The sequence below is a fragment of the Salmo salar genome, chromosome ssa03 (genome assembly GCF_905237065.1).
Source record: "Salmo salar chromosome ssa03, Ssal_v3.1, whole genome shotgun sequence".
Taxonomy (NCBI): Eukaryota; Metazoa; Chordata; class Actinopteri; order Salmoniformes; family Salmonidae; genus Salmo; species Salmo salar.
Window position 1 is genome coordinate 42,211,365 of NC_059444.1, and position 19,701 is coordinate 42,231,065.

Here is a 19,701-nt window from a genome sequence, read left to right on the forward strand (position 1 = left end):
GGTCTGTCCCTTCCACTTTTCTCTCTCCTATAGTCGCTTGGTTTGATGGACCTCAAATCTGACTCAAAGGTCTGAGCAAAGGCAAACAGAGGCTCCTCAAGAAGGTTGTACTCTTTGCATTGAGAGACTGGACCCATTGCATTATCTCGCAATTCTTATTTGAAAAACGCCTCTGCAGCTCAGCTGTGAGACTGTCAAGCACCTGATAAAAGATAGCTCTTTGGAAGCTCTCACCATCACTTTGGTCACAATTTTTCTGTCCGACAGTGCTCATCATCAATGAGTCGTGAAATCTTAAGCTTGTTTTAGGCTGTCTTTTACACACTGTTTGTACACTTATTTTGCAGTGCTCTGCAATCTCTTTAACCTATTTCCATAGTAACCCTCACTTCTGTAGTCCTTTAATGTGTCTGTAAGGGCACCTACTAGATCCACAGCCCTTGCTAGGTCAAGAGAACTTGATTGGAGCATGTCAGAAAGACATTTGGCATCACCAAGCACTTTACAAAAGGTAACTGAAAGCCCTATGAAATATAAATCTGAGAAAGAAGGCCCCTTGCCTCGACTGATCTATCACTACTATTTTCAAGTGTGATATCCTGTAGCACTCTCAGAACTGCTGGAAGCCTGTCCCTCAGATTACGGCATTCCATGTATCTGCATGCCCACCTTACATCCGTAAGTCTCTGTAGTTCCCTGGGCTGCTGCTGTGGATACAGCTCTTTCTGAACTGCAAGCCACTTGAGATGAACGTTTGAGCCAGATACAAAGTAATAAAGCTTCTGCAGGAGAGAAAAAAGTGAACTGCCTGTTTGGCGGGCAGTCCGGACTGGCGGGCAGCTCTACCAGCTCTGGACTGGTGGGCAGCTCTGGTGGCTCCGGACTGGAGGCCTGGTCCGAGGAGGAGTCACAGGATAAACCGGGCTGTGGGGGAGCACTGGAGTTCTGGTACAGACGCTCTTTACCCACACTCCAGGCTGAATGCCCACTTTGGCCCGGCACGGGCGGAGAGCAGGCATTGGGAGAACTGGACCCTCCCAGCGCTCTGGAGACACAGTGCGCAACGCCGGCGCAGGATAACCTGGACCGAGGAGGCGCACTGGAGACCAGACGCGCTGAGCTGGCACCATCCGCCCTGGCTCGATGCCTGCACTTGCATGGCACTTGCGGGGGGCTGGTATGTAGCGCACCGGGCTTTGAACGTGCACTGGGGACACCGTGCGCTCCACAGCATAACACGGTGTCTTACCAGTACCACGCTGCTTCCAGTATGCACGGGGAGTTGGCTCAGGTCTACCGCCTGACTCCGCCAATCTCCCCGTGTGCCCCCCCAAAAAATGTTTTGGGGCTGCCTCTCGTGTCTGCTGCACTCCCTTTCCTCATACCAGCACCTCTCAGCTCTCGCCGCCTCGATCTCCCACTGCGGGAGGCGATAATCCCCAGCTTGAGCCCATGGTCCTTTCCCGTCCAGGATTTCCTCCCAAGTCCACGAATCCTGAACGCTCCTCTCCTGGCGCTTCTCCTTCCTCCGCTGCTTGGTCCGTTGTTGGTGGGTAATTCTGTAAGGGCTGTCGTGAGAGAGAGACCAAGGTGCAGCAGAGGATGTGTTCATCATTAGAATTTTAATTAAAAAACAAGAGAACACTACAAAAATGAACAAAAACGACAGCAAACAGTCCTGTTAGGAAAATACTCAAAACAGAAACAATTACCCACAAAACCCAAAGGAAAAACATGCTCCTTATGTGTGACTCCCAATCAGCAACAACGAGCTTCAGCTGTGCCTGATTGGGAGCCACACACGGCCCAAAACAAAGAAATACAAAAAACATAGAAAAAGGAACATTGAACGCCCACCCAATGTAACACCCTAGCCTAACCAAAATAAAGAGCAAAAACCCCTCTCTATGGCCAGGGCGTTACAGCAACTCACTGCCTTCCTGAAGACAAACAATGTATACGAAACGCTTCATTCTGGTTTAAAACCCCATCATAGCACTGAGACTGCACTTGTGAAGGTGGTTAATGACCTTTTAATGATGTTAGATCGAGGCTCTGCATCTGTCCTCGTGCTCCTAGATCTTAGTGCTGCTTTTGATACCATCGATCACCACATTCTTTTGGAGAGATTGGAAACCCAAATTGGTCAGCACGGACAAGTTCTGGACTGGTTTAGATCTTATCTGTCGGGAAGATATCAGTTTGTCCCTGTGAATGGATTGTCCACTGACAAATCAACTGTACATTTTGGTGTTCCTCAAGGTTCCGTTTTAGGACCACTATTGTTTTCACTATATATTTTACCTCTTGGGGATGTCATTCGGAAACATAATGTTAAATTTCACTGCTATGCGGATGATACACAGCTGTATATTTCAATGAAACATGGTGAAGCCCCAAAATTGCCCTCGCTAGAAGCGTGTGTTTCAGACATAAGGAAGTGGATGGCTGCAAACTTTCTACTTTTAAACTCGGACAAAACAGAGATGTTGTTCTAGGTCCCAAGAAACAAAGAGATCTTCTGTTAAATCTGACAATTCATCTTGGTGGTTGTACAGTCGTCTCAAATAAAACTGTGAAGGTCCTCGGCGTTACTCTGGACCCTGATCTCTCTTTTGAAGAACATATCAAGACTGTTTCAAGGGCAGCTTTTTCCCATCTACGTAACATTGCAAAAATCAGAAACTTTCTGTCCACAAATGATGCAGAAAAATGTATCCATGCTTTTGTTACTTCTAGGTTGGACTACTGCGATGCTCTACTTTCCGGCTACCCGGATAAAGCACTAAATAAACTTCAGTTAGTGCTAAATACGGCTGCTAGAATCCTGACTATAACCAAAAAAATGTATCATATTAATCCAGTGCTAGCCTCCCTACACTGGCTTCCTGTTAAGGCAAGGGCTGATTTCAAGGTTTTACTGCTAACCTACAAAGCATTACATGGGCTTGCTCCTACCTATCTTTCCGATTTGGTCCTGCTGTACATACCTACACGTACGCTACGGTCACAAGACGCAGGCCTCCTAATTGTCCCTAGAATTTCTAAGCAAACAGCTGGAAGCAGGGCTTTCTCCTATAGAGCTTCATTTTTATGGAATGGTCTGCCTACCCATGTGAGAGATGCAGACTCAGTCTCAACCTTTAAGTCTTTACTGAAGACTCATCTCTTCAGTGGGTCCTATGATTGAGTGTAGTCTGGCCCAGGAGTGTGAAGGTGAACGGAAAGGCTCTGGAGCAATGAACCGCCCTTGCTGTCTCTGCCTGGCAGGTTCCCCTCTCTCCACTGGGATTCTCTGCCTCTAACCCTATTATAGGGGCTGAGTCACTGGCTTATTGGTGTTCTTCCATGCCGTCTCTAGGAGGGGTGCGTCACTTGAGTGGGTTGAGTCACTGACGTGGTCTTCCTGTCTGGGTTGGTGCCCCCCCTTGGGTTGTGCCGTGGCGGAGATCTTTGTGGGCTATACTCGGCCTTGTCTCAGGATGGTAAGTTGGTGGTTGAAGATATCCCTCTAGTGGTGTGGGGGCTGTGCTTTGGCAAAGTGGGTGGGGTTATATCCTTCCTGTTTGGCCCTGTCCGGGGGTATCATCGGATGGGGCCACAGTGTCTCCTGACCCCTCCTGTCTCAGCCTCCAGTATTTATGCTACAGTAGTTTATGTGTCGGGGGGCTAGTGTCAGTCTGTTATATCTGGAGTATTTCTCCTGTCTTATCCGGTGTCCTATGCGAATTTAAGTATGCTCTCTCTAATTCTCTCTTTCTTTCTTTCTCTCTCTCGGAGGACCTGAGCCCTAGGACCATGCCTCAGGACTACCTGACATGATGACTCCTTGCTGTCCCCAGTCCACCTGGCCGTGCTGCTGCTCCAGTTTCAACTGTTCTGCCTGCGGCTATGGAACCCTGACCTGTTCACCGGACGTGCTACCTGTCCCAGACCTGCTGTTTTCAACTCTCTAGAGACAGCAGGAGCGGTAGAGATACTCTCTATGATCGGCTATGAAAAGCCAACTGACATTTACTCTTGAGGAGCTGACTTGTTGCACCCTCGACAACTACTGTGATTATCATTATTTGACCATGCTGGTCATTTCTGAACATTTGAACATCTTGGCCATGTTCTATTATAATCTCCACCCGGCACAGCCAGAAGAGGACTGGCCACCCCTCATTGCCTGGTTCCTCTCTAGGTGTCTTCCTAGGTTTTGGCCTTTCTAGGGAGTATTTCCTAGCCACTGTGCTTCTACACCTGCATTGCTTGCTGTTTGGGGTTTTAGGCTGGGTTTCTATACAGCACTTTGAGATATCAGCTGATGTAAGAAGGGCTATATAAATACATTTGATTTGATTTGATTTGGCTGAATGCTCACTTTAGCCCGGCAAGTGCGGGGCGCTGGCACAGGACGCACTGGGCTGTGAATGCGCACTGACGACACAGTGCGTAGAGCTGGCGCAGGATATCCTGGACCGAGGAGATGCACCGGAGACCAGGAGTGCTGAGCCAGCACAACCCGTCCTGGCTGAATGCTCACTTTAGCCCGGCAAATGCGGGGCGCAGGCACAGTGCGCACCGGGCTCTGAATGTGCGCTGGAGATACAGTGCGCATCACCGCATAACACAGTGCCTGACTGGTCACATGCTCCCCACGGTAAGCATGGGGAGTTTGCTCAGGTTTACAACCTGACTCCGCCAATCTCCCCGTGTGCCCCCCAAAATTTTGGGGGGGGAGCTGCCTCTTGGGCTTCCGTCGTTGCCGTGACTCTCGATCTCGTCGCCGTTCCTCCCTCGCTGCTTCCACCTGTTCCCATGGGAGGAGATCCCATCCGGCCTGGATCTCCTCCCACGTCCAGGATCCTTTGCCGCCCAGGATGTCCTCCCATGTCCATTCCTCCTGGCCACGCTGCTTGGTCCTTTGGTGGTGGGAGATTCTGTCACGTTTGTCGTATGATGAAGGAGACCAAGGCGCAGCGTGTGTATCGTTCCACATTTTATTATAACTGTGAAACTATGCAAGACATACAAATAAACTACTAAACAAAATAACAAACCGTGACGAAGAGGTGAAACATACACTACCTCAAAATAATCTCCCACAAAACCTAGTGGAAAAAACAACAACTTAAATATGATCCCCAATTAGAGACAACGATAACCAGCTAATTGGGAATCATACAAAAACCCCAACATAGAAAAAAGAAACTAGAACCAACATAGAAATACATAAACTAGACAAAACCCCAACATAGAAAAAAGAAACTAGAACCAACATAGAAATAAATAAACGACAAAACCCCCTGTCACACCCTGACCTACTCTACAATAGAAAATAAAAGCTTTCTATGGTCAGGACGTGACACCATCAAACATTACATCAGGTCTACTCTGTCTAGCAACCCATAAAATTTGTCCTATCTTTAACCTCAATTGATCAGCTTCAATTCCACATAGAGGGGAATTCCTTTGTACGGCTCTTGAAGAATCCATGTGGATGGGTTGAAGATTCTTGATATAGCTCTCTTGTTGCGTCAGTATTGTTCCATCAACTGTAATAAACTCTATGCCAACATAACAAAAATGATCATGCTCCTCACGGCCGACCTGGAAAACAGCTTTGAGGTGTGGAATCACAGTTATAGCAAAGGTCTGTGAGCCACCCCAGATAAAGTCATCAACATGACAGGCAAGTACTCCAGTCCCATTGCAGTCTTGATCAAGCCAATAGAAAACTGCAGCATCCACTTGTGACATTTTTCCACCTACATTCAGCATTGTTGCCTTGACTTTGTTTTACCAGTAGAGTGATGCATCTGCCAGGCCATACACACACTTTTCTGTTTCCACAGTGTTCCTTCGCTCTTAGCTTCAGGCGGAGGTCGGATGTGAATGTCCCTTGACAGCTCTGTTCCCTGCAAAAATGCAGATTTGATGTCTATGGAATTAAGTTTCCATTTTTTCTGGCAGATCACTGTCATCAGCAATCTGAGTGACTCTGAGGTGCATGTCGGTGAGTCTTTTGGGAGTTCTTTAGCAGCCAGCTCCTCAAAACCTCTAGACGTGCTTTAGGCACTATTCCAGATAATGATTCTTTAAGGGTACACACCCACCTTGTTGAGACACATTTTTGGCCAACTTCCTCAAACACTCCATTTTTCCTCCAATTACTGAGCTCATCTAGCTTAACTGAGTCAAATTACACGTCCTTTGTTTCAAGTACATAAACATTTTGAATGTCATTCTGTTTTTCTCAATTTTCCATTGGTTCAATTCTGAGATGATCTACTAGTGACAGGTCAGCTGACCCTGTTGTACCAGAAAGGGTAGCTGGTTCAGAGTACTGCAAGTTGTACCAGTTCTGGTGTTTTCCTTTTACTTTTCCTGCTCGTCCAATGACGGTTGCTGTATGTGGAATACCACTTTCTCTGTCCATGTATTTAACAGTTTGTCCAGTTTTCAGATTGGAACAACCATGTTGTCTTAACACATGTGGCTGTTGTTGAATGTTTTCGTCATTTGAACGCTCAACAGTATTATCTGTGGCATGGTTGAAGGTCTCTGCTCCATTTCCTGTGTCAGTTTCAGTGTCCATCATTGGATGCGACTTCTGGTAGGTTTGTGTCTGTTACTGTGTCCTTTTTGTCATTTTCATTAGGAGACTGACTCTCAGCAACAGCCCCTCTATCTTGTTGATCATTTACTTTCCAAATCTTGAGTGATGCACCCTGACAATGGTGCCTCCGTGCCTCACAAATATCACCACACCATCTTGGCCAATGACTACTCCTGGTCCTTTCCACTCTTGACAGTCAACTCGTTTGTAGTACACTTTGTTTCCAGTTTCGTACTTCTCATCGGTGGGTCGTAGCTGTTTACGCAGAGCCCTGCGAATTCTCTCTGAGCACTCTGCTTCAGTGAATGCTTTTCACGCTGCATGTAGTGCTGAAAGGTGCTGTCCCACCCATGCACTCACACTGGTCCCTTCTAGTGCTGGTGGCTTGTCAACCAGTACAGTGGGAAGATTAGGGTTCTGCCCCAACACTCGTTGGTATGGGCTGTAACTATGAACTTTGTGCATTGAGTTTTTTGCCATCAAAGCCCAATCTAGGGCTCTGTTCCAGTCACATCCATTGCCTTGCTTCACTTTCAGCATGATCACTGTGTGTGTTTGATTGTGTCTCTCCATAAGTCCATTGCTCCATGGACTGTATGCAGCAGTTGTCTTTACTTCCATGTTGAAGTTCTCTGCCATTTCTCTTATTTCATTATTATTGAATTCCCCTCCATTGTCACTGTACAATTTCTGGGGCGGGCCATGCACACTTATCCAGGAATTAATGAAGTGCTTGACGATGTCACTGGGTTTCTTTGTATTCACAATGCTTCCAGCACTAAAGCATGTGAAGTGGTCGATTATGTGAAGGTACCACACACTTGGTCCTAGCTCATGTAGATCTACGGCCACTGTTTCATTGTACTTGGAAGCCAGTGGCAAACCAACAGCTGGTTTGGCCTTGGGTTTATTGTATTTTTGACATGTCTCACAACTGTTAACTATCTGCTGTAGAATGCAAATACTCTCATCATCATTATTCCCTGAACTGCTGAGTAATTTCTGGAGTCTGTCAACTGTAGCATGTCCAAACTGTTTGTGAAGCTTTAACAATACTTTGTGTTTTTCTTTTGTGTTCATGTTCTCTGCGACTGTCAGAATCTCCATGTGCTCTGTGTCCGTCAGAATCTCATTTTTACATGGGCTCTGTGTGATGTCTTTGTCTAAAATGTTTACACAATAGTGGCCTGAGGTAGTAAGTTCAAGAGTCACTGGTTGTTAAACATCAGTGCCTTGTCATTTTTATGTCTAGTACAGCCCCTGCCTTCTTGAGGGAAGCTTTGCTTAATAGTAAAGGGATATCTGCAGGGACTACCTCTGTTTCAATGTGACACTTAGTCTGACAAATTTTTGCTGGTAACTTAACTCTCTTGGTAGAATGGACGATTCTGCCATCTCCAAATTTGAAAGCTCTGTTGCTTGGTGTGTCAATCATATTTTGTACTTCTTTCATATTTAGTTCACTGACATAGCTATCAAGCCATTTTGCACCATACACTGTCCGTGTACATGCAGTATCTATCCCAGTAGATCCTAAGGATTCAACAATAAAAATCTCAGTATCAGATTCGTTTGAAAACAGTGTAATGTTACACTGCTCTAACTCTGTGTTTACATTTTCGTCTGTTAGTTTAACTTGTTCATTTTTATGAGGACAGTCTTTAACCCAATGGTAAGTGCTTTGACAAAGAGCAAATTTTGATCTCCTTCCATATTTGTCTAGTGGATTTGTGCCAGGAAATGGCGCCCTCTTCTGGTTGTCTTGAGAACGTGACTTGTTGGCGCCTTTTCTCTGCTGCTCAGTGTAATATGCTGCGTCACTCACTTGCATGCCTTGCATCTGTTATTGGCGCGACAGACGTCTTTTCACCAAAAATTATTTTCAGTGCCGACTTCATTGATGCAAAAGTCAGCACAGTACAAGCAGTCAAAGCCAACTGTTTCTCCCTACCATCTAGACAGGCAGTATCTAGCAACTTGAAAGCTAACACTGCATCCGGGAGAACCATGTCGTACTTGCGCATCCGATTGAACCTCTGTTCGAAATCAATTATGTAGTCCGTCATTGCAACCAAAATATCTCTCGTAACACTGTCAAAGTTTGAATATGCCTTGTAGGCACGGTCTTTCTCTTCTTTAAGAAATACAGAATCCAGTGCTCTGATCAAAGTTCCCATACCATCATCCTTGTTCAAATCCTCAACGGATATTTCCAGTGCTGTATCTCTTGCTCTTCCCTCGAGCGATAATACCACCGCAAGTGCTTGCTTTTTCACGTCCAGATTAGTAACCCGTGTCCAGATTCCAAGGTCGTTTTTCCAACTTTCGTACGACCTCTTCTCGTCGAAGCGAGGAGGCACATTGTAGTTATTAACCATCCTCTGCTACCAATGTTAACTCGAAATGGCACAACGACAAGGTTCCAGTTTAACAAAGTTTACTATACTGTATGAACACACTACAAGGTAGCCATTCCACTCAAGGCTAGGTCCATTAACAACTAGACTTCCCGCGCAGGTGCACTCTTGACTGAGTGATAGCTCCGTAATAACAGAAATACAGGGATACTTAAAACATGAACTTAACAGTGTGAGTGTTTGTGTGTGTGTATATGTATCCCACAACTGTTGCGAGGGAGTACAAGATGTTAGGGACAATATAGGATGAATCACAATAATTGTTTCCTAAAATAATAATTGCTTGCCACAATTACATTTTTGTAATGGCAATACTGGTAAGAGGTAACAATCCCTTGCATAAACTGCCTACATTACTACAAATATTAATTGCTAATTATGGACATTTAGATAAGCAGGATTTAATAGGTATATATAATACAAATCAAGGTGAGGGCGATGGAAATGCTTTTGGCGGTTGATCTGCTTCTGTTCTGTGGGTGGCACTGTGTGCTCTTTTCAAAGGATGGGTCCCGGTCTCTCGGGAGCCATGGGATCGGGGGGTTGGGGGTAATCTGCCAGTCATTGGGGTGACAACCCAACTCGGGATGAGGAGGGGTTTTAGAGTGTAGAATAGTGAGGAACAATTTGAGGTAGCAATGCAAATATCATGGTACAGCTATAAAGACACTCAATCATCATGTTACTTTTTAATTGTACATTTACAAACATATATTATGATAAATAGAATTGAAACTTGTCGCATGATTGTAATTGGTGAAATAAGTATAGCCAGTTTATAATTGTAATGGCTTAGCAGAAAATAAGAAAAGATGATCAGTATTTACCTGGGTAAAAGAGAAGGAATATAATATCTATTGTTTACAGGAAACTCATTCAACAATTTTAGATGAAGTTTTGTGGAAAAAGGACTGGGGGGGCAAAACATATTTCTCCCATGGGCAAAGAAATTCAAAAGGCGTGATGATATTAATTAACAGTAAATTTGATCCAAATGTGCAAATTGTCCAAACAGATCCTCAAGGTAGATGGATGATTTTAAATGTTATTGGATCATAAACAGATATGGCTTATTAACCTATACGGTCCAAATAATGATGATCCACGCTTCTTTGAAAATATATATAATAATTTATCAACCCTACAAGCAACACAAGACTGTATTATTATGGTGGGAGATTATAATACCCTTTTAAATACCTCTATAGACCGTAAATGAAAACACACTACAAACTAATCACTCTCATGCACTTAAGGAAATCATGAATGTCATGGATATATTAGTGGATATATGGAGGCTTAAATACCCTGACCTAGTGAGATAAACATGGTGAAGGCTTAATTAAGCTAGTCATCTTGATTACTTTCTTATGTCATTCTCTTGGTCGGACCATCACATAATTAGCATATATATTACTCTTACATAATTTCCACGTGGATGAGGACATTGGAAATTTAATCAAAGCCTACTGGATCATAACTTGTTTTTAACTAGGACAGGAGAATTTATAACTGACTTTTTCCGACATAACATACCCCACCGTTCAAAAGTTTGGGGTCACTTAGATTGTTTTTGAAAGAAAAGCAAAGCAAAAAAGAATTGTCAATTAAAATAACATCAAATTGATCAGAAATACAGTGTAGGCATTGTTAATGTTGCAAATGACTATTATAGCTGGAAATGGCTGATTGTTTATGGAATATCTACATAGGTGTACAGATGCCCATTATCAGCAACCATCCCTCCTGTGTTCCAATGGCATGTTGTGTTAGCTAATTTATCATTTTAAAAAGGCTAATTGATCATCAGAAAACCCTTTTGCAATTATGTTAGCAAAGCTGAAAATTGTTGTTCTGATTAAAGAAGCAATAAAATTGGCCTTCTTTAGACTAGTTGAGTATCTGGAGCACCAGCATTTGTGGGTTCGATTACAGGCTCAAAATGGTCAGAAACAAAGAACTTTCTTCTGAAACTCGTCAGTCTATTCTTGTTCTGAGAAATGAAGGCTATTCCATGCGATAAATTGCCAAGAAACTGAAGATCTGGTACAACGCTGAGTACTACTCCCTTCACAGAACAGCGAAAAACTGGCTCTAACCAGAATAGAAAGAGGAGTGGGAGGCCCTGGTGCACAACTGAGCAAGAGGACAAGTACATTAGAGTGTCCAGTTTGAGAAACAGACGCCTCACAAGTCCTCAACGGGCAGCTTCATTAAATAGTACTCGCAAAACACCAGTCTCAATGTCAACAGTGAAGAGACGACTCCGGGATGCTGGCCTTCTAGGCAGATTGCAAAGAAAAAGCCCTATCTCAGACTGACCAATAAAAAGAAAAGTTTAAGATGGGCAAAAGAACACAGACACTGGACAGAGGAACTCAACTCTACAATTGATCGCTAGTTTTGGTCTCAAATAATCACGGTCTGTGAAGAGCGTTTAACTAAAATAAGTGAAGAGTCAGGTGGAGAGCAACCTGTTTAAATTATATGAGCAAACAATATTCAATTTTATTTGGAATGGCAAGCCAGACAAAATTAAAAGGGCTTATTGTCTCCCCCAATGTTCAAGAATGGCCTTGTCCCTTTATTCAGATTACAACCGCTCACTTTCGGTTATTTGAAAACAAAATCATCTCCAAAATATGGTAAATGACTGTAATTAATACATTCATTCAATACATTTGAATACAAAAGTAGCCATCCATCTACCCATTATGGGCAATTAGCGGAACAATAGACTCTTGCCAAGAAGGAGGGTATGGGGAGAATTGTATCGTCAATGTCTCAAGCCAAAACGTCTTGATGGCCTTCACCAGTTCATCTTTGCTTGTACTCTAGGCTTGGCAGAGTTACGGATGAATGTTTTCAGTTGAAGCCAAAGAAGTTCGATCGGGTTTAAAGTTGGCAGACCTACAAATAATTTTTAGATATAGTGTAGGCCTACCGTCTGTGTTGTAAGTATTTTATTTAACCTTTATTTTACTACATAAAGGTCTACTTACTCTGTTGGCGTCTTGACCCAGTTTATGCCCTCATTTGCAATGCAAACCCGGGCAGCAGTGTGTTTTGGTCCGAGAAATACCTTTTTCTGGCTTACAGACAGTTTTCATCAAGTCAGCTTCTTTCTATGGTGCTACCCGTTCCAGGGTTAGGACTGTAACCACCAGAGGACTTGAAAATGAGTCGGAGCTGAGAGGTTTCAGTGCATTTTCTTAAAAAAATGTATATAGCCTATCAATGTGTAGGCATACTGTTGTAATAAAATCGATAATTGTGTACTAAAACACAAATGTGTTTTTTCAGAGCATAGAACCATGCCAACAACCATCCATGGAGATCAGTGGACAAAGGGCTGGACCAAAAAAATGAATATACAGTTGAAGTCGGAAGTTTACATACACTTAAGTAGAAGTCATTAAAACTCATTTTTCAACTACTACACACATTTCTTGTTAACAAACTATAGTTTTGGCAAGTCGGTTAGGACATCTACTTTGTGCATGACACAAGTCATTTTTCCAACAATTGTTTACAGACATATTATTTCACTTATAATTCACTGTATCACAATTCCATTGGGTCAGATGTTTACACACACTAAGTTGACTGTGCCATTAAACAGCACGGAAAATTCCAGAAAATTATGTTATGGCTTTAGAAGCTTCTGATAGGTTAATTGACATCATTTGAGTCAATTGGAAGTGTTCCTGTAGATGTATTTCGAGGCCTACCTTCAAACTCAATGCCTCTTTGCTTGACATCGTGAGAAAATCAAAAGAAGTCCGCCAAGACCTCAGAAAAAAAATTGGAGACCTCCGCAAGTCTGGTTCATCCTTGGGAGCAATTTCCAAACGCCTGAAGGTACCACGTTCATCTGTATAAACAATAGTACGCAAGTATATACACTATGGGACCACGCAGCTGTCATAGCGCTCAGGAAGGAGACGCGTTCTGTTTCCTAGAGATGAACGTACTTTGGTGTGAAAAGTGCAAATCAATCCCAGAACAACAGCAAAGGACCTTGTGAAGATGCTGGAGGAAACAGGTACAAAAGTATCTATTTCCACAGTAAAACGAGTCCTATATCGACATAACCTGAAAGGCCGATCAGCAAGGAAGAAGCACTGCTCCAAATCCGCCACAAAAAAGCCAGACTACGGTTTGCAACTGCACATGGGGACAAAGGTTGTACTTTTTGGATAAATATCCTCTGGTCTGATGAAACAAAAAGAGAACTGTTTGGCCATCATGATCATCGTTATGTTTGGAGGAAAAAGGGGGAAGCTTGCAAGCCGAAGAACACCATCCCAACTGTGAGCACGGGGGTGGCAGCATCATGTTGTGGGGGTGCTTTGCTGCAGGAAGGACTGGTGCACTTCACAAAATAGATGGCTTCATGAGGTAGGAAAATGATGTTGATATATTGAAGCAACACTCCAGACATCAGTCAGGAAGATAAAGCTTGGTCGCAAATGGGTCTTCCAAATGGACAAATACCCCAAATGGACAATGACCCCAAGCATGTAGTTGTGGCAAAATAGCTTAAGGACAACAAAGTCAAGGTATTGGAGTGGCCATGACAAAACCCTGACCTCAATCCCATTGAACATTTTTGGGCAGAACTGAAAAGGTGTGTGCGAGCAAGGAGGCCTACAAACCTAATTCGGTTATACTAGCTCTGTACGGAGGAATGGGCCAAAATTCACCTAACGTATTGTGGAAAGGTTGTGGAAGGCTACCTGAAGCATTTGACCCAAGTTAAACAATTTAAAGGCAATGCTACCAAATACTAATTGAGTGTATGTAAACTTCTGACGCACTGGGAATGTGATGAAAGAAATAAAAGCGGAAATAAATAATTCTCTCTACTATTATTCTGACATTTCACATTCTTAAAATAAAGTGGTGACCCTAACTGACCTAAGGCAGGGAATTTTTACTCGGATTAAATGTCAGGAATTGTGAAAAACTGAGTTTAATGTATTTGGCTAAGGTGCATGTAAACTTCCGACGTCAACTGTATATATTGGTCATATTGGTCATGGCTCCAGAGTTGCGCAGCGGTCTAAGGCACTGCATCTCAGTGCAAGAGCCATCATTACAGTCCCTGGTTCATATCCAGGCTGTATCACATCCGGCCGTGATTGGGAGTCCCATAGGGTGGCGCAAAATTGACCCAGCGTCATCTGGGTTTTGCCGGGGTAGGCCGTCATTGTAAATAAGAATTTGTTCTTAACTGACTTGCCTAGTTAAATAAAGGTATACATAAATAAAGGTATAAAGATATATATAGTCTTACAGAGCCTTTCCATAAGTCCACTCAAGTTTCTTCAACTGTCTTCTTACTGTGATTAGAGCAATACTGATGTTGTGCTGTGATGCCAGCAGATTCCAGACTGCATTTGCCGATCGCCCATCATCTTCAACCATCAGTGAGTCGATGGCTTGAAAAGTCTCGCTGGAAATTGAATACAATGTAAAAATGTAAAAATGACCAGCAGGGTCAAATAATATAAACAGTGGTTATAGAGGGTGCAACCGGTCAGCACCTTAGGAGTAAATTTCAGTTGGCTTTTCAAAGCCGAGCATTCAGTGGTCAAGACAGCAAGTGCGCGAGAGAGAGAGAGAGAATATCAAAACACACACAGTAACGCCTGTTAACGAGTTCTGAGAGCCGATCTATTATCCAACGATTCGTTTAATAGCCTACTGTAGGTGTGAAAATGTGTATGTAGAGGGGTAACTTTCTTCACCAGTTCTCTTACCATTTTGTACAATTGTGTGATTAGCCTACCAGTTGGTGTAACTGTAATGTTAATTCTCTTGAGAGGATCTTTGCTCTTCACTATCACAATATTAAAAACTTTCAAAAGCATTCATGAATTAAATCGCTTTAGCCGATATGTTGCGGTTCATTTGATGAAGGATTGACTCGATCTATAAGCCCAGGACGATAGTAAAATGGGCAATAAGACACACTACAAGAAAGGGAATACATATATATAACTGTGGAAAATGGTTGCAAGTCGGAGGGCCATCTAATAAGTGCGGATCGGAGGGCCATCAAGCGAAACAGACCAATGAAGCACGGTGGGAGTATCTATCTCTCTGAGGACTGGGCAGGGTAGGGGGCCCACGCCCTTTGCTTCTCCCTTCCCTTGGCGCGGGGTTCTGGGCCGGGAGGTTGGCTTCAGCTCTCGCTCGAGCACGGTTCCACGCATCTCCATGTCGCATGGGTTGCGCCCGACCAGTTCCATCCCCCCTTTCCCCATTAGGCACGGCCGCATGGCGCACCCCATTTCCCCATTAGGCACGGCCGCGTCCGAAGGGGATCGGGGGTTGCTGGTGAACCGGGTCTTCCTGCCTCCGTCTCAAATATCAAGGTGCACATGGGCCTATTTATATAATGAATATGAATTCAGGGGACAGAAATTATTAAATATTAAAGCATTAGACCTCTCACTAAAGGCGTCAGTCATACAAAAGTTATACTTAAATCCAAACTGGTTCTCTAGCAAATTAGTAAGAATGTCTCACCCCATGTTCAAGAATGGCCTTTTCCTCTTTATTCAGATTAAAACCGGTCACTTTCGGTTATTTGAAAACGAAATCATCTCGAAAATATAGTTGGTTGAAAATACAGTTTAATCCACCAGAAAAGACAGAACAAATAATACATCAAATATTGTGGTTAAACTCAAATATACTAATTGATAAAAAAAACATAATTTTTCGATGAAATGTTTAAATGATATCATAAATAGGACTGGTGGAGTTATGTCACATATGCATCTAACACAGATATATGGAAATGTGTATGTGTGTAACAACGGGATGGTTAATGTGATCTGAATGGTTACCATGACCTAAATCTTCGAATAAAGTAGGCCAATGAAGGCAACTAATTGTAGCTTACTGAAAGTCACAAAGTCATACAATTGTTATAATGGGATTTGAAGCAATAGCCTACCCAGGTGTTGTCAACTATTTCAGCACCGTTTTGCGCTGCTCTGAGACAAACATGGAGACTGGTCTTGGTAAATCGATCAGATTTTTATTTTCACTGAATCTCCATTTGGGTATTGGTTAGACTACAATAGGGTGTGGAAATGTTATGATTATTTTGCTCTTAGTACCGTAGCCTACTCAGCGACATATTTGGCATGGGGGGTGGAAGGGGCCACACACATACACATCAGACTACTACTGACCGGATACCCATGATGGGAGGGTTGGCAGTGGCCTGGCAGGTGAAGATGACTCTCTCTCCCTCCAGGACAGACCGAGGCTCCATGGATAGGTTCACCTTGGGGGGGTCTGCAGGAGGGAGGGAGGGAGGGGAGAGCGGAAAGGAGGGAGTTAGAGAAAGATTCAATAATCTTGAAACACATTCACACATACACACAGACATACACACATACACACATACAAACACACTTACGGTGCACGTTGAGGGTGACGGTGGTGCGTTTTCCCATTGGGACAGCCTTGTTGCTGGCCACACAAGTGAAGTTGCGTCCCGTGTCTTTGTCCTCTGGGATGATGGGCAGGAAGCTCCTTGTCGTCACCCTCTTTCTGTCTGGGAGAACCTCCTGGGGTGGGGGGTTCGAGGAGGGGAGAGAGAGGGGGGACGGGGGGGGCGTGGTCGATGAGGTAGAGAGAGAAAGAGTGAGAGAGAGGGTGAGAGTGAGAGAGTCAAAACAGGAACATTTTACATTTGGCTAGAAATGAATAAGGAAATTATCTCAACACAGAAAAGTGTCCTCATGTGCGCTACCTCTATCCTCCCAATAGAATCCACATATTTTAACGATGACAGCTTCTCCATCCTAGAGGGGGAGATCAATAATTTCCAGGCCAAGGGACATGTACTAGTCTGGCGACCTAAATGCCAGACCTGAACAAGAACCTGATACTCTCAGCACACAAGGGGATAAACACCTACCTGGAGCTGACAGTATACCCTCCCAAATATGCCCCCCTAGAAACAACTATGACAAAAAAAACTACAGAATGGGTCACAACTCCTGCAGCTCTGTCGTACGCTGCATCTGTACATAGTAATTGGTAGGCTTTCGAGGAGACTCCTATGGTAGGTACACCTACAGCTCATCCCTTGGCAGTAGTACTGCAGATTACTTTATCACTGATCTCAACCCAGAGTGGCGCAGCATTCTAAGGCACTCCATCTCAGTGCTAGAGGCGTCACTACAGACCCTGGTTCGATTCCAGGCTGCATCACAACCGGCCGTGATTGGGAGTCCCATAGGGCGGCGCACAATTGGCCCAGCATTGTCCAGTTTAGGGTTTGGCCGGGGTAGGACCATCATTGTAAATAACAATTTGTTCTTAACTGTCTTGCTGAGTTAAATAAAGGTTAAATAAAAATTTATAAAATAAAACAAACCAGAGTCTCTCAGAGCACTAACACCCCTATCAGATCATATCAAAATCACAGTCTACCTGAACAGAGCAATACTCATAAGGCATCAACGCCAAAGGAACTGCACAATACTAAGAAATGCTATAGATACAAGGAAGATAGTGTAGAAACCTACCAAAAAACAATTAGGCAACAACAAATTCAATCCCTTTTAGACAATCCCCCCTAAACAGTATATTTGACCTTCCAGCTTCCCTATCCAATCAAAACATGTCAAGCAGACAACCTAAGAAAATGAAAAACAATGACAAATGGTTTGATGAAGAATGAAAAAACCCAAGAAAGAAATTGAGAAACCTATCCAATCAAAAACATAGATACCCAGAGAACCTGAGTCTACACCTTCACTATGGTGAATAACTAAAACAATACAGAAATACACTACGGAAAAAGAAGGAACAGCACATCAAAACTCAGCTCAATGTAACTGAAGAATCCATAGAATCTAACCACTTCTGGGAAAATTGGAAAACTCTAAACAACAACACGAAGAGTTATCTATCCAAAATAGAGATGTATGGACAAACCACTTCTACAATCTTTTTGGCTCTATAACAAAGAACAAACAGCAAAAACATATACATGATAAATAAAAATGTTAGAACTGTTAAAGACTACCAGAATCCACTGTATTCTCTAAATTACATTGAATGAACTACAGGACAAAATACAAACACTCCAACCCAAAAAGGCCTGTGTGGTTGATGGTATCCTAAATTAATTGATAAAATATAAAGACCACAAATTCCAATTGGCTATACTTAAACTCTTTAACACCATCCTTAGCTCTGGCATCTTCACCAATATTTGGAACCAAGGACTGATCACCGCAATCCACAAATTGTACCCCAATAACTACCATGGAATATGCGTCAACAGCAACCTTGGGAACATCCTCTGCATTATCATTAACAGCAGACTAGTTCATTTCCTCAGTAAAACAATGTACTGAGCAAATGTCAAATTGGCTTTTTATCAAATTACCTTATGACAGACCACGTATTCACCCTGTATACCCTAATTGAAAAACAAACAAACCAAAACAAAGGCAAAGTATTCTCATGATTTGTTGATTTCAACAAAGGTTTTGACTCAATTTGGCATAAGGATCTGCTATACAAATTGATGGAAAGCGGTGTTGGGGAAAAACATACAACATTATAAAATCCATGTACACAAACAACAAGTGTGTGGTTAAAATGAGCAAAAAACACACATTTCTTTCCACAGGGCTGTGGGGTGAGACCTGGATGCATCTTAAGCCCCACCCTCTTCAACATATATATCAACAAATTAGCGAGGGCACTAGAACAGTCTGCAGCACCCGGCCTCACCCTACTAGAATCTTATGTCAAATGTCTTCTGTTTGCTGATGATCTGGTGCTTCTGTCCCTAACCAAGGACGGCCTACAGCAGCACCTAGATCTTCTGCACAGATTCTGTCAGACCTGGGCACTGACAGTAAATCACAGCAAGACAAAAATAATGGTGTTCCAAAAAAGGTCCAGTTGCCAAGACCAGAAATATAAATTCCATCTCGATGCCGTTGCCCTAGAGCACACAAGAAACTAAGACTGCTGAACAATTAATCAAATGGCCACCCGGACTATTTGCATTGACACTCATAGTCACTTTACCCCTACCTACATATACAAATTACCTCGACTGACCTGTACCCCCGCACATTGACTCGGTACCAGTACCCCCTGTATATAGCCTCATTACTGTTATTTTATTGTGTTACTTTTAAGGTCCACACCTGCTGTATTCGGCCAATGTGACATAAAATTTGAAACTATACATACCTTGGCCTAAACATCAGCGCCACAGGTAACTTCCACAAAGCTGTGAAAGATCTGAGAGACAAGGCAAGAAGGGCCTTCTATGCCATCAAACGAACATAAAATTCGACAAACCAATTAGGATCTGGCAAAAAAAATACTTGAATCAGTTATAGAACCCATTGCCCTTTATGGTTGTGAGGTCTGGGGTCCGCTCACCAACCAAGAATTCATTAAATGGGACAAACATCAAATTAATACTCTGCATGCAGAATTCTGCAATAGCATCCTCCATGTACAACGTAAAACAACAAATAATGCATGCAGAGCAGAATTAGGCCGACACCCACTAATTATCAAAATCCAGAAAATAGCTGTTAACCTCTATGGGCTAGGTGGGACGCTTGTATAATCCCGTGGCGCGATATTCAAATACCTCAAAAATTCAATTTTTCA

At 43.2% G+C, this 19,701-nt stretch overlaps 1 protein-coding gene across 2 annotated transcripts in view; it reads right to left on the reverse strand.

Moving 5' to 3' along the window:
• Window positions 1-19,701, reverse strand: part of LOC106600495 (kin of IRRE-like protein 1) — a 135,586-nt gene that overhangs the window by 13,653 nt on the left and 102,232 nt on the right. For both annotated transcript variants that reach the window (XM_014191886.2, XM_014191884.2), the window contains exons 5-6: window positions 16,463-16,613; window positions 16,233-16,338 (exon numbers count right to left, since the gene is read on the reverse strand). In XM_014191886.2, the coding sequence (XP_014047361.1) occupies window positions 16,233-16,338; window positions 16,463-16,613 (257 nt within the window). The remainder of the gene's footprint in view (window positions 1-16,232; window positions 16,339-16,462; window positions 16,614-19,701) is intronic.